Source organism: Vulpes lagopus, chromosome 11 (assembly GCF_018345385.1).
Source record: "Vulpes lagopus strain Blue_001 chromosome 11, ASM1834538v1, whole genome shotgun sequence".
Taxonomy (NCBI): Eukaryota; Metazoa; Chordata; class Mammalia; order Carnivora; family Canidae; genus Vulpes; species Vulpes lagopus.
This window is the reverse complement of record NC_054834.1, coordinates 73,148,468-73,163,895: the sequence shown is the minus strand read 5'-3', so window position 1 is coordinate 73,163,895 and position 15,428 is coordinate 73,148,468. Positions and strand designations below refer to the sequence as shown.

General features: G+C 54.3%; 2 protein-coding genes across 2 annotated transcripts in view; both read left to right on the top strand.

The window, feature by feature from the left end:
* Positions 1 to 1,584: 1,584 nt before the first annotated feature.
* LRP5 (LDL receptor related protein 5) overlaps positions 1,585 to 15,428 on the top strand; it is a 108,973-nt gene continuing 95,129 nt past the window's right edge. Inside the window, exon 1 of the mRNA XM_041773934.1 lies at positions 1,585 to 1,780. Within this exon, the coding sequence (XP_041629868.1) occupies positions 1,717 to 1,780 (64 nt within the window). The 5' untranslated portion in view covers positions 1,585 to 1,716. The remainder of the gene's footprint in view (positions 1,781 to 15,428) is intronic.
* Positions 7,442 to 15,377, top strand: LOC121501657. Its single transcript, XM_041773935.1, has 4 exons — positions 7,442 to 10,693; positions 11,936 to 12,114; positions 14,213 to 14,437; positions 14,612 to 15,377. Exons 1-4 carry the CDS (start codon positions 10,617 to 10,619, stop codon positions 14,749 to 14,751), a joined length of 621 nt encoding a protein of 206 aa, XP_041629869.1. The 5' UTR covers positions 7,442 to 10,616; the 3' UTR covers positions 14,752 to 15,377.

The following is a 15,428-nucleotide window of genomic DNA, read 5'->3' as shown; positions in this document are numbered from 1 at the left end:
AGGTGTTGGTAGTGGAGGGGCCACAAGAACTGGGAGTCTGCATCTGGCCCCAGGAGAAGCAGCAGGATGTGCTCCTGGAGCTGGGCATGGGGCCTGTGTGAGGAAACAGCAAGGGTTTCTTGCTACTTAAACCCCGTGATGGTTTCCTGTTGCTTTTGGGATAAATTCTTGACGCCTTTTCCAGGTCTGTATGTGTGGCCCCAGCTAGCTTCTCCCACTGCAGCTCTGCCCCTCTCCCCCACCACCCCAGCCTCTGCATACCTTGGCCTCTGGGCTTCCTCTCACAAGCCCAGCATCCTGGAGGGCCTCTGCCCAGGGCCTTCACCCTTAATGCTGTCTCCACCTGAACGGCCCTCCCTACCATGCGCCTGTTCCTGATTTGTAGCCAGAAAGTCCTTACCTCCCTAAAGTCACAATGTCCTGAGACACTGCAGCTCAACGCCATCCATTTTTCATGGCATCCCTTGTTGTCTGTTAACAGTGCTTTTGGTTTTCTGTTTTAAATCTGCCTGTCTCTTGTGTTTTTGTCTCCTTCTCTAGAACATAAGCACCGGGAGGACAGAGACTCCTGCCTGACCGGTAGCTTGGTCAAGCTGTCACAAATACATGAAGAATGTGGGTGTCCTGGCATATGTGGCTGCTCGTGTGAGTTACAGCTAGCTTAGCACCTGCCTGCAAGGTAGGCATTGCCCTACCTGTCTTATAAGGGAGGAAAGACTACCGGAGAGGTTTATATTTAGACCTGCCCAAGGGCACATCTACTTCTAGGAAGCAGCAGAGCTGGAGTTTTGAACTTGGGCCCCCAGTTCAAGAGCCAGTGCATTGTCACCTCCCAGGCCCTCCTGTGCCCTGCCGGTTCAGAGCTGAGCCACCAGCTCAGTTGGGCACAGAACCTGAAGGATGGGGTGGGGGCGGCGGGCTCCCTTCCGAGCCTGCTTTAGGGACCAAAGGTGAGGTCTGCCATCCTGGAGGGGCTTTCCCGTCAGCCGGCCTGGAAGCGCATCTGGAAGAACAGTGCGTCTACTGCTCAGTGTCCATGCGCTATAACCAATATGTAGGGTATTACATTTAGTTCAAAAAAATAGCCTCAAGCCCACCCCACTGTCAGCCCCTGCAGCTCCTGCCTTTGCCCATCGTCTGCGTCTGTGGCTGCCTCCAGCTGACATCCTGGTCGCCCTCCTCTGCCCTCGGGTGCGCCCTCACGGGTGAGAACAGGTGTCTTGGGGCCGCCCCGGGCGACTGACCCTGCCAGAGCGGCCGCGGTCGCGGGAAGGCGCACCGGCTCCCGACGCCAGAGTTGCCCGGTCGCGTGCCCTTCCCACGCCCCGCCCCCCGTGCCTCGGTTTCCCCGTCGGGGACGGCCGGCTCCGGCGCTGCTCCACAGGTGACACACCTGCTTCCGGGACCCGATCGGGCCCCGAGCCGCCGCGGGCTGTCGGGCCGGCGCCCTCCCCGCGCCCCGGGAGCGCCGCGGGGGGCGGGGGCGCGCGGAGGGCCGCGGGGGCTCCGGGGGGCGCCCGCGGGAGGGCGCGGCGGCGCGGGGGGCGGAGACGCGGCGCGGCTTCCGCTCCCGCGCCTCCTCCCTCCTCCCCCGCCGTCCTGGTCCCCGGCGCCCGAGGGGGGAGGCGGCAGGCGCCGGGAGCCGCGCGAGGAGCCGCCGCCGCCGCGCCATGGAGCCCGAGTGAGCGCGCGCGGGCCCGCCCGGCCCCGGACAACATGGAGGCGGCGCCGCCGCGGCTGCTGCTGCTCGCGCTGTGCTGCAGCCTGGCCCCCGCCGCGGGTAGGTGGCGCGGGCCGCGGGGACAATGGCCCGGCGGCCCAGTGCGCGGCGCGCGGAAGCGACTTTGCAAGTTGGGGGCGAGTCGGGGCGCGCGCCGCGGCCCCCCCCCCGCCGCCGCCCGGGGCCGCGCGCCGGTCCTTTGTCTCGCCCGCCCGGGCCCCTCCCGGGAAGGCCGGGCCCGGGCCCCATCCCCGTCCCCGTCCCCGTTCCCGTCCCCGGCCCCGTCCCCGTTCCCGTCCCCGTTCCCGGCCCCGTCCCCGTTCCCGTCCCCGGCCCCGTCCCCGTCCCCGTCCCCGTTCCCGTCCCCGGCCCCGTCCCCGTCCCCGGCCCCGTTCCCGTTCCCGTCCCCGTCCCCGGCCCCGGCCCCGTCCCCGGCCCCGTCCCCGGCCCCGTCCCCGTCCCCGTCCCGAGCCGGCGCGGAGGGCGTGCGGGCGGCGCCGACCCCGCCAGGTGCGGCGCGGGCGGGGCCTCACCTGCCCGCGGCCCGGGGCGCGCCCCGAAGTGCGGCGGCGCGGGACCGTGTGGCCCCGGGCGGCGGCGGGCGCGCAGCGCGGACTCTGGCCGGGGCAGGCCTCGCCGCCTCGTCGCGGACTCCGGCGCGCCCGCTTCCGATGGCCGCGGCCGGCCTGCCAGCCCGAGAACTGCTTGAAGTTGCGGGAAAGTTGCGAGACGCGGCGGCGGGGGCCTGGCCTGTGGCGCTGCCGCGTCTCCGGCGGACCGACACCTGCCAGGTGTCCGCGGGCCCCCGCCGTGGCGCGGGCCGCTGTCCCCGCGGGGGTGGGGGTGGGGGCGGGGGCCGCCGGCGCGGTCGGAAGCCGCGTGTGCCGCGCGGGTGCACAGCCCCGGTGCACAGCCCTGGGAGCTCGGCCGGGCACCTTTCTCTCCGACTTTTGGTGTGTCCCGAGGGGTGGAGTTGAGGTCAGGAGGACTCAGGAAACCTGAGCGCCTCGTGAAACGCTACACATGTTCTTTTAATTTGGAGATTGCCATGTGGTTTTGAAGCAAATCTCTTGCTACCTAAATCATTCTGTTTGGACGTGAGTGTTTTGTTTTTCTGGAGTGTGGCTGGCCAGACTGGACAGGGCCACAGAGCCCTGGGCTCCCCGGCTGCTGTTCTGCTGCTGGTAGCAGATTTTTTGGGGGGTGGCGGAGGCTGTGGCGGTGGCGGTGGTGGTGGTGGGTGGCTCAGGTCCCTTTGTCTGGGCCTCTTTAAGGCAAACAGCTGTCTCCCTGAATATTTCCAGTTGGGACATTGCAGGGAGGTGTCCTGGCCAGGCTCTGTGGTCACATTCCCAGTGCTGCAGCCCCTTCATTGAGGTTTGGGGGGCGTAGAGGGGAGCGTTTCCTCAGGTCCTTTTGCCTCCCAGCCCAAGCTTAGAGAATGTTGGCGGTTTCACCCCAAATTTATCTGCCTCAGGAGCGTGTTTACATTTCTCGGCCATGTCTGATACTAGCAAAACAAGGTGATGACAAAACAATGACAGTATCTGGGTAGTTCAGGCCAACGCTGCTTCTTTTCTTTCCGGAAATGCCTGGATCACGGAGGCAAAAGTTTTTTTTTTTTTTTTTGGGGGGGGAAGATGTTTGTTTTAAAGGTGGGGTTTCTCAGCCGGCTGTGTTGCTTTTCACTTCGTTACAGTTTTGGATTTCCTGTACCTTTTGGGGTGACGTTGCTGGAGTCAAACGCCTGTCATTTTTGTGGTTCAAGCCCCTAATGAGAAGGAATCACATCTGTGGAGTGCAGTCCTGTAGGAGGCAAAAATAGAGTTGATTATTTTAACATTAGGAAGCATGTCAACACAGGGGTTTTAGAGCACTGGCTAAAGTGGCTACCCAGTCCTAAAATGGAAGGAGAAGGAGGGCTCTTTCTGCACAACTATTTTGACTGTTCTTGATATGTTATGTCCCCGATTTCTGTGTTAGATTCATGCGTTAGTCCAGAGTGGAGCCAGTAAGTTGGTGGCTAATTATTTTTCCTGATTGCTTCCTGTTGCAATTTGAAGCTGTGAGCCCACGGAAATGCCTTTGTTTTAGTGGTCCCGGTGCTGGGAATGGCCTTCCCCAGCTCCACAGGCCCAGGCCTCCTTACCCTCTGGCCTCACAGCACTTGCTGCAGGACCACCTGTCTGGGACCCCCCTTCCCTCCCAGGGTGGTTACTGCAGATGCCTACTGCCTGGCCCACTGCCTGGCAGGTGGGTCCTGCTTAGTTAATAATTAAGTGCTATGTGGAGTCCACTGAGAGAGGTCCCCCAACCCCTGTTTTCAAAGCAGGGCCCACGTGCTTTTGACCCTCCCTGTTCAAATCCAAGAATTTACCCCGGTCAACCTGTATGATGCCACATTTGCTGTGGAGATCCTGCGGCATTTGGAACCCATTTAATTTCAGCTACACTGTATCACTGCTCAGGCATTTAGCAGAATTTGCGCACTGCCCTGGGGTGGGGTGGGGTGGGGGGTGCAGTCAGGTGAGGACTCAGCACGGCTGCCTGCCCTGCAGCTTGGGCTTGCCAGGGCTGAGATTGGGGAGCTCTGGGGTCAGGCCAACCTGGATTTTACATGCTCAGGAGCTATTTGGCTTTGGATGACTTGATTAGCTTTTCTGCGTCCAATGTCTTCACCTGGTCCCCCCTACCCCGGAGAGTTCAAGAGCAAGAAATGCTGTGTGTACAACTCTTAGCACCATCCCTGGCCCAGGTGTGGGGACCGGTGGTGGCCGAACTGCAATGCCTGTTGTGTAATAGGGTCCTTGATCTTTTTGGCCTGGAGGTCCAAAAGCCGTTTTTACACAAGCTGGATTTTTTTTCAGCATCCGATATTTAGTCCACTGCCCTGACTCACTTATTGCTGCAACCCTGGTGGGGTCTCAAGGTGATTAGCAGTGGGGACAGACAGAGCCTGAGGGCCAGGGCCTAACATCAGCCTTGGTGCTTGCCATGTGGAGGAGCTTGAGCAGCCAAGCCCACCTTGTGTGCTTTGGTTTTCTCTTCTGTAAAATGGGATAATAATACTTCCTATCACTAGCCCAGTGAGTTAACCCCTGCCTGGCACTCCATCAGATCTTATCATTGCTGCCGTTACTCTTTGGTACCCCTGGTGCCATGTGAAGTGCGGTGATAGAATGGCAGATGAGGCTGGGCTTTTGCTGTGAGGGCATCCTGTGTAGACAGGGAAGGTAGGCAGACAGAAGCTAAGTATGCAGCTGTGGGAGAGGTGGACCCTGGGGGCGCTCCCTCACAGTCCCAGAGTCCTGTCCTCAACCACCAGGTTGAGGTCTTCTCCACTGAAAGAGGCCAGATTGCCATGTAGAGTCTAGATGTGATACAGAAGGCAATGGGAGCTTCTGGAAGAATTTAGTCAGAGGGATAGGAAATGTAGGCTGGAGTCAGGTCTGTCCTAGGTGAAAGGTGTCAACTTGATTTTTTTTTTTATTGAAGTGAAAGTCACGTAATATAAAATTAATCTTTTTTAAGGATATAATTTATTGGCATTTAATACATTGACTAGGCTGTGCCGCCACCAGCTCAATCCAATTACAAACATTTCTGTCTCCCTGAAATAAAACCCCACACCCGTTAGACAAGAACTTTCCATTCCCCTGTCACTGTCTGCTTTCAGTCTCAGTGGAGTTGCCTATTCTGAACATTTCATGTATACGGAGTTATATGATATGTAGGCCTTTTGCGCCTGACTCCTTATGTCACTGTCAGTGTTTTCTAGATTCATCCATGCTGTAGCATGTGTCCATGCTCCATTCCTTTTCAGTGCTGAGCAATATCCATCGTATATCGGATAGAGTGCACTTTAACAACCCCATCGACGGGTCAGTCTTGGTTAGGGACCTCTCAACAGGCCCGGGCTATGGGCAGTGCTGAGTGGGGTTTGGGACAGGAAAGCCATTTTAAGCTGGGCTGGGAGCGAACAGATTTGTTCTTAGATCTGTGTCTCGGTTCAGAGATGTGACAGCTGGTGGCTGAGGCTGGGGACAAGCTAAGGGCCGGTGCTGGCCTCTGGGAGGAGGGATGCTGGGAGGTGGGCTATAGTGCTGTGGTTAGTGTTGCCAGAGCACTGAGAGACAGTGGACATTGTGGCTTATTCGGCATCTTGGACAGTCACTTAACAGGCTCTCAAAATGGGGAGACTCTGATGGAGTGAGGGGCTGTATCCAGGACCTGCTGGCACATTTGCTCAGAAAGCAGTAGTATATGTGCTGTGGGACAGGCTCCTGGGGTGGGGGTGGGGGGTGGCTGTCCTAGGGATAGCATGGGTCCCAGTGCTGACCTGTCAAGACAGCTGCGGGTCTGGCCAAGAGCTGACTCCCTGGGTCCTGCCTGCTGTTCCTGGCTGGTCCCTGCTTTCTCTTCAACTCTGGGAATGGTCTGCTAGCTTGTGGCCTCAGATTCCTCATGGGCAGAAGTGGGATGTGGCATCTAGCTTGTGGGGTTTGTGAGGAGGGTGTCTAGTGTCCGTAAGGAGGGGCCAGGAGGCTCTTCCCTCAAGACAGGCTGCAGTGCCAAGGACACCAAGAGGTCCTGCCCTAGATAGCCAGGTTACCTTTTCAAAGTGCTGGAGAGCATGATCAAAGTCAAGGTTGAGAACACCTTCCCCAGTGGGGCCTGTGGGCAGGAGTGCTGAGACCTGATGGGGGCCTGGGTTTGGCGCCAGCTTGTCCCCAAGGGGTGCTCCAAGCAGGAGCAGACCGGGCTGCTGACTCTTCCCTGTAAGTAAGGGTGTCCCACTCCCCTAAGCCACCTTGGGCCCTTGTACACATCCATCCTGCCCCTTCTGAGCCCCAAGCAGCCCCATCTCCTGTGTGCCTCCCAGGCCAGCATTTACCCACCTGGCTGTGGACAGTTAACCCTCCCCTGGCCCCACCTGTTGCTCACCTGCCAGAGGAGTGCTCACCTCACAGCAGCCGAGTAGCACTGGAACTCAGGTCTAGATTCAGTCTGTGCCCAGAATCACATGTCCACTGTGTCCTCTTTGCTCAGGGTCTCCCTTGCCATGGACGCCTTGAAAGGTTATCATGGTGATGTCACATCTGAGCCCTTTCACAGGGGTGGGGATCTGTACTCTCTGGGTATTATCTGCTTTATTTGTTGGTATTTAATTTAGTGCTTTCAGATTGCCTTGTAGTAGTTTTCTAGTGCTTAAAGGAAAGCAAAGATCCGCTCAGGGAGACGAGGAGAGTTTAGGCTTTCTGGGTCTCTGGTGTCTCTTTGGAACTATGGTAAGGCTCCTGTCCCTGGAAGAGCCAGAGAGTGGTGCACACACACTGGGCCCTTGCGGGCTCCCTCTTGAGGTCCTGGGTGCACTTCCTTCCCATGAACATCAGTTTCCTTCTTTGTAAAATGAAACAGGTTGGCCCTAAACTTGGAGGTATTTTCTAGGATGAGGCTTTCATTTTTCTCCCTCCAGAGGTCTTTGGGAGGGCTGCTCTTGTAAGAGGCACCTTGTCTGCCATACTGTCTGGCCCCGCTGCTCCCGGCTCCTGTTCCCTTGGGCTGTGTGGCTTCCCCAGGGTCCTCGGGGCTCCCCTTTCCCCTGGGAATCCTGTATCCTCGGGTCTGGAGTATGGTCTTCCCAACTCTGCCATTTCTGCCTGTTTCCCCCCTACTTTTAAGTGTATGATTCAGTGGCATTAATTGCATTCACAATGGCATGTGACCAGTACCACTATTTCCCCAGGTTTTTTTTTTTATTTTTTAAGATTTTATTTATTCATTCATGAGAGACACAGAAAGAGAGGCAGAGACACAGGCAGAGGGAGAAGCAGGCTCCTTGCGGGGAACCTGATGTGTGACTCGATCCCAGGACTCTGGGATCGCTCCCTGAGCCGAAGGCAGACGCTCAACTGCTGAGTCACCCAGGTGCCCCTATTTCCCTGGTTGTTTATTACCTGAAACAGAAACAGTGTCCGTGGAGCAGTCAAACCCCATCATCTCTCCCTCTCTACAGCTCCATCCCAGATGTGGCCTTCTTACTTTCCCATGGCCACGAATCTGCCTGTTGTACGTACCCCCTCTTCGTGGAATCACACGGCATTTGTCCTTTTGTGTGGCTTGTTTCATTTAGCGTAATGTTTTCGGGTCCATCCGAGTTGCAGCGTGTGACTGAACTCCATTCCCTTTTATGGCTGAATGATACTTTGCTGCATGGGTAATGCAGGTTTTGTTTGTCCATGTACCTGTCACCTGGGCTCCTGCCCCGCTGGCTGTTGTGAACAATGCTGCTGAGAATGTGGGTGTGCGAGCACCTCCCTGAGCCTCTGTGTTCACTCTGGTGGATGTGCCTGGAAGTGGAGCTGCTGGACCATATGGTGCATCTGTGTTTGATTCTTTGGAGGATCCATCTAACTGCATGATTGTATGCAGTTGGCAGCAGCCCTGGAATTCCAGTGTCTCCACATCCTGGTCAACACTTCTTTTCTTTTCTTTCTTTCTTTTCTTTTTCTTTTTCTTTTTCTTTTTCCTTTTCTTTTTCTTTTTCTTTTTCTTTTTCTTTTCTTTCTTTTTGGTTCTAGCCATCCTAGTAGATGTGAACTGGTACTTCATTATGGTTTTGATTTGCTTTTTCCTGGACGTTCATGACGTTGAGCATCTTTGCTCCTACCAGTTGGCCATTTTCTTTTATAAATATGCATAAATATTTAAATGCAAGACATACATGAATATATATGCTCTGCTTAACTGTGGTTCTTATTTCCATGCGGATGGACATCTTTGTTTATTGCCTACTTTATTTCTCTCCTCAGAGATGACCAGACCTTTAATACATATCGTAACAAACATATTACATTGTTTTGAACATTGTGTTCATATTTTTTTACTAAACCCAGTCACTCTTTACCTGTGATTCAGTAGCCTTTTTTACTTGCTAATGAATCTTAAATGTTTTCTGTATCTTTACTTTCAGATTTTCATTCTTTTTAAAACCTAAGTAGTGTTTTATAATATGTATCTACCACAGTTCATAGCTTTTATCTACTGGAACAGCATGGAAGTTTTTCCAGGCTTTATTTTATTTTTTAATTTAAACTCCGTTAGCCCACATATAGTACCTCATTGGTTTCAGATGTAGTGTTCAATAATTTATCAGTTGCATATGACAGCCAGTGCTCATCACATCACCCACTTACCCCACCCCCCCATCCACCACCAGGCTTTTTTATTATTATTATTATTATTATTATTAATACAAGGCATGCCACAGTGACTGCCTTGTTCATGCATATCTATGCATTTGTGTACAGGCATTTCTGTAGGATTCGTTCCTTGTCCAAGAGTATATCTGCTTGTAAGTTTCTCGAGTTCCTGACCAAGTCCTCCAAAGAGGCTGCACCAGTTTGTACCTTCCCAGGCATTTGTGAAAGGATGTGTTTTCCTGTGCCCTCTCCAGTGCTGGCAATGACCAGACTTTATTGTTCTTAAATCATCAGTTTGTTTAAAAATTAGAAAAATTTGATTTGCACCTCCTTCATTACTGGCTTCTTGGCTGTTTGGCCATTTGTATTTCTTTTTCTGTAAATTACCTACTCTTGTCCTTAGCCCATTTTTCTGTGGAGTTGTTTATCTTTCTTATTGATTTGTGGGAGCTGTTTATGGGCATGGACAGTAACTCTTTGTTATATTTGTTCCAGTTTTTTCTTCTGATCTGTAGTTAGTCTTTCATGCTTATTTCTGGTGGTTTATTATCCTAAAGGCATTAAAAAGTTTCATGTAATCAAAACCCTGTGTCTCTTCCCTCATGGTGTGTGGGTTTGTGCTTTGTTTCTCTACCTCTAGATTATAAACACCTCTTCCTTTATTTTCTTCCAGGGCTGTTATTGTTTTGTGTTCTATATTCAGACGTTATTTTATCTGATTTTGGGGAGGTATATGGTATCAGGTAAGGATCTGAGCTGTTCCTGATGTGCCCCTCCCCCACCTCCATCAGTGGATGGAGAATTGTCCCAACACATTTCTGGAATGGCCCATTCTATCCTCATTCACTTAAAATACCACTCATTATGTCATGTGCAGTGTTCACAGATGGCATGGCTCCTTATTCTGACATCTTCTATTCTGCTCCATTGACCTGTGGGTGTCTTTCTGTACCAGTGTGCTGTTTCAGCTCCTATAGCATCACAGTGTATCTAGAGACTGAGTGTATTCAGAGACTCTCTCTTCATTATTGTCTTTAAAACATTGTATTGACTGTTCTTGTACGCTTATTCTTTTGTGATAAACTTCAGAGCCAGCCTATCAGGTTTCATCCTTTGATCTCTTGATCCAGAGACAGTGAGTGGTCACATTCAACAGGTGTCGGAGGGCTGGACTTTAGAAGTGGTCTCTGACAAGCAAGCTGGCCTCGGGCTGTGGAAGTAAATTCATTTTCTTCCGCCACGAAGGAGCTGGTCTTCATGCTTTTGTTTCCTGTTGGCACATGGAATGCTCCAGAGGTGACATTTGTGCCAGATAGCCAGCCACACTCCTGTTCCCTGGCACACCAGCGTCTGCTCGGGAGATGAGCTCTTAATGCAACCAATTCCATCGTTAGCCCAAAGGGAAATATAATTACTGTGTAAATTACTGCTCCCCTCCCCTAGTTCATTCCAGAACAAAATGTGAGTAACTTTAATTTCTTACCTGGCTTGCACCCCTTTATTAGCCCAATAGGGAGGTGGTTCCTGCCTAGCAGAACTCTTAGGCAGTTGCCCAATAGGGCATTAAAAGCCGCCCGAGCGCGTGGCCCTGGCCAGAACATGTCAGCCGGGGGTGCCTGGGTGCCTTCCAGACTGTCCACTTGCAGCAGCTGCCACCCTGGAGTTCACCCTGGGAGGAGCAGGCCTTTTCCGAGATGGGAGCTGAAGTGATGTCCTCGCTGCAAGATGGTTTCAGAGCAAAATGTGTCCTCCAGCTGCTTTTTTTGCGGGGGTGAGGGGGTGGAGGAAGGAGGGAAGACCATTTCTCTGAACTTTCCCCAGAACAGATTTGGTTCCAAAAAGAGCCTGGTGGGAGTGTGCACTGTCTTGCCTCCCCCCCCCCTTGCCCCATGCCCCAGATTCCTCCTGACTAAGGCTGGAGCACGGGCTGATTCTGACACCCATTCTTCCTCTGCTCTGCGATGCAGGCCTGGTCTCTGTTCCCTCCCACATGTTGGAAAGCCCTGGTGCTTCCTTCCTCTCCATCACCACCCCTTCCCCAGCTCCAAGACCTCCCCTCTAGGCCCCCACAGTACTCACCCTTGGGGTGGGAGACTGTACCAGTTTCTAGCAAGTCTCCTAGAACCTCCCCCTGCCCATTTACCTTTTACTCTGGCCAGATTATGTTTTCCAAAACTAGTTTCATCATGTCCTTCCTTCCCCTTCTCAGAAAATGACAGCAATTTCCCAACATCTGAAGTTGGGACTTTTTGGCCTGGGATTCCATGCTGCCCCCAGGCTGGCTTTAGCCCTCTCCTGTGCTCCCTGGGATGAGTGCTTCTCCAGACAGAGCTGTCTCCTTGGAGTCCAGAAACTTCCATGACCCACTCAGCCTGAGAGGGCCTTGGGGACAGAGGCTGCCTTCATGCTTGTCTTTCCACCTGCTGTCTTGCATGTAGTAGATGCTCAGTAGCTATCTAGAGGATTCCCAAGACCTCATCTGTCCAGGGAGCCAATCTTTCCTATCCTTATCCCCTCTGGCCCCTAGATCTACAGTGTGGTAAGCTCCCACCCCCATCCTGGCATCCAGCAGTGCTGTGTTTCCCAGATTACAGAGCACCTGTCCTTCATAACAGAAGGCTTGTGGGGCCAAGTGTGGGACCCACTTCCCCAATGGAGAGTCATATTCCTGAGATATGGACTCTGAGAGGGCCTGCTACAAATAAAGCTGTTTTATTTCAAGAAACCCAGTGCATCCTGAACATATTTAACTGGAGTCCAGCGTCCATGATATACCTACCCACTGTGGGGGTCATTGTGCTGGTTCTCCTGGTGTCACCTGTGTTTGCACAGAGTTCTCCTTTTCCACAGGCCAGAGCAGTATCAGCTCATGAGGGCCAAGGTGCTGGATCCCTAGCCCTGCCAGGGAGCAGCCCCGGCACAGGGGATTTGGGTGGGCACCTCTTGCCTGAGAGGAGTGTCGGCCTGGTCATCTTAGTGCTGGCTGTGGCCCTAGCTTTGCCTCTCTCCACAGAGCAGGTGACTGCCTGGTGTTGTATCTGCTGAACAGAGCAGCCCCGACATGTCACCCTTTGCCCCAGGCCCCCAACCTGCTGGGCTGGGTACAGCGTGTCATGTTGTGTCGTGTCCCTAGAGAGGATGCGGTGTGTGCTGTTTGCAGCCCTGGGAGGTCTCTGCCCGTGTGGCCCCAAGGTGAGCACAGCACAGTGAGTGGAATGACCTTGCTGAGGCTCCTCTAGTTTTCATGTAATCCCCACCTTCTTGCTGGAGGCACTTGTGCGGCCAGTGGTGGAGCTTGAGGACGATCACTCAAAAGAGCAGATTTCATCTGTTTGGTTGTTACCATTCCTGGCTTCTTTCTCTTTCTTTCTCTTTCTTTCTTTCTTTCTTTCTTTCTTTCTTTCTTTCTTTCTTTCTTTCTTTCTTTTTTTTTTTTTTTTTAAGATTTTATTTATTTATTCGTGAGGACACACAGAGGCAGAGACATAGGCAGAGGGAGAAGCAGACTCCCCGCTGAGCAGGGAGCCTGATGTGGGACTTGACCCCAGGATCACACCCTAAGCTGAAGGCAGATGCTCAACCACTGAACCCCCCAGGTGCCCCAACCCTTCCTGCTTATTGATTGCGGCCGCGCATGTGCAGGTGGCCAGGCACAGCTGGTTGGAGCTCTATAAGGCCCACCAGCAGCACAGATGCCAGAAACTGAGGCTCGGGTTCCTTTTGCCCTCAGAGGGGTGTCTGCATTCAGCTTTTCTGTACCAGTGGCACCTCTCAGAGCCAGGACATGTCCATGACCCCTAGGGCCATGGATATGGGCTGGAAATAACTGATTTGGAGGGTGAATGGAACCCATGCCAGGATCCAGGCAGGTCTGGCCATGAGGTAGGTGCTGGGCTTCAAATATGAGGATCCAGAAAGACCTGCTCAGGAACTCTCTACCCCCATCACCCCAAAACATTTCTCCAGCCAGGCTCCTGCATCCTGCATCCCTGTGAGACCCACTTATTGAGACCTGTCTATGTGACCAGGCTTTCTTGGGGCCCCACTCCCTCAGGATGGAATAGGATGTTTCACAGATGGGACTCTGTTACACAGGCAGAGGGATCCTCTTAGGGTGCTTCCTGACCAGGGGCCTGTGAGACAGAGTTTCCAGAGTCTCCAGGCATATAATCACTGATTTCTTCTTACCACAGTAAAGGTGCAAGGTCTCTCCTAGATGGCTGGGAGCTGGAGAGGTGCTGGGTTTTCCTGAGCTTCACTAGCTGGTGTCAGCAGAGCAGGATGCAGAAGCAATTGGGAATGTAGAGTTAGGAGTGTGCTCCCATCCATGGCCGCTGAGGTCCTCCCTATCAAAAGGGACAGGGGACGCATTTGGTTAAAGTGACCCCCCTTCTGCTCTTTGTGGGTGTGAGGAAGGCAGAAAGGCCTCATTTCTTCTTGCCTGTCTATGGTACCAAAGGCCAGATGGGTCACTGGGGAATACTTGGGAAAGTCACTGCAGCACATGAGGTGTGGTGTGGGTTTCCATGTAGCACCTGCCCCTCGGAGCTTGCTGCCTCCCAGCAGAGTCACTGTGGTGGGGATCCTTGGACCGAGGACATGCTGTACCGCAGTGTCCTCCCCTGCTGACCTGCCCAGGGTTATTGTGAGCAGCAGAGGGGGCTGCAGAGGCATCCCAGTAGGGAGCCCCAGGGGCCCTGGGAGCCTGGAAGCCCGGGCAGTGCAGGCTGCCTCCACCTGTTCCGGCCTGGCCTGCGTTCCTGGCTCTGCTCGCAGCTCCGTGGCCTTGGGCAAGTGTGTTAACCCCTCTGGGCCTCAATTTCCTCACGTGTCAGGGGAAAGTTGTTGCCTGAGGATGCAACGAGGCTGCAAAGTGCTTAGCATGGGGCTGGCTCCCAGAGAGGGCTCAATAATTATTAGCTATTAGGGTTATTATTACAATCGTAATTGTGATTCTCCAGGGAGAGGGCCCTCAGGGGATCCTGGAGTCAGGTTCAACTCCAGCTAAGCGGTGGCTTGGCTGAAACCATCTTAGCTCAGACTTGTTAGAAGGTGGAGTGCTGCGTTGCGGTAATGGCCATGTTGAACCCAATCACTCTGCGCTGAATTTGCTTCCTTGCCCAGGTAAAGCCTGGTAGGGGCATGCTCTGGAAGCCCTGCGGCTGGGAGAGCAGGTGCCTATGTCTGTGGGGGTGGGGATCTTCCTGGGACTTTGCTCTGTCCGAGGTGTGGTGGGGGGTGTTTACCTCTTAGTTCTTTCATTTGGAGCCCCCACCCCGTCTATTTGTAGGTGTTGCCTGCCTCGCCCCTGCTCACAGGAAGTTGTTGGTAGCCCCGCTTTCTTCTCTCCCCATTGCCTGTCTTCTGACTGCCGGCTCACTGGCCTGCCTGACAGGCTCCCGGGCTGGGCAGGGCCTCCTGTCCACTGGATCGGTGGTCTCTAGTCCTCTCGTGTCCATTGGCCTTCCCCCTGGAGGCAGAGAAGGGAGCCCAGGCACCAAGTCTTCACCCTCAGGTGAGGTCCCTGCTCCATCTGGCTTCCCTGCCCTGGGATGGGGACAGTCAGTGCCTTTGCCCTGGGTTCCTGATGGCACTGTGCCCAGCAGGCACTCCGTAATTAGTGAGAGAGGCTGCCTTCCAGCTCGGGTGCCAGGCTGGGTCTCCCATTGCCATCTCCCTCTCTCTACAGCCTGCAGGAGGGGAGCAGACTCTGCAGCCCTCAGCTCCTGGCCCTTCTTCTGCACCTGCCCTCTGGCTATGAACCTAGGTGGGACCTGCCTGTCCCTTCCTCGGCCTAGGCTGGCTTTCCTGATTTCCTGTTGCCTCTAGCCCGAGAGTAATTTAAGCCCCTAGCAGGTGCTCCTGGCCCCAAACTAGGCCCCTGGAACAGGATGAAGACAGGCAGGCAGTGGCTCTGTCATGGCCAGGCCAGATCTGGGAATAGAACACTCTGACCCTTGGCCAGTGGTGATTGTCCTGGAGGTGAGTCTGTGAAGGGAGGGCACCCCTCCACCCTGTGCCTGTTGCCCAGGCCTGGCTCCTGTGCTATCTGGACCCTGATTTCCTTGGCATTGGTCACTCCCTCTTGGGAGAGCGGGGTGGCCTCCCTCCCTGTAGCGTTTGCTTTCTGCTGCCTGGCGGGCCATTCTTCTTCCATGGTTGACCTTCACAGCAGCCCCGGAGGCAGGGAGGCTGGGCCACATCTCCATGGTCACCAGAGAGGCTCAGAGTGCTGACCTCTGTTTGGAGAGTGAGCCAGTGAGGGGCAGGCACTCCCTCCCTCCACCCTTGCATGCTGCTCAGTGTGCGACAGGAATGTTAGACTCTGTCATGAGGGAGACCTGTAGCTCCAGGCTTAGAGCCCCTGAGGCACTTCTGAAGCCCAGTGGTCCTTATAAGGGGGCCCTTGGGGAGTGTGTAGGCACGGTGCCGGGTTGCTGTGTGGTTTTAATGGTTGGTATGTCCTTACCCCCTTCCTACAGATGTGGACATTGAATCTGAGGAGC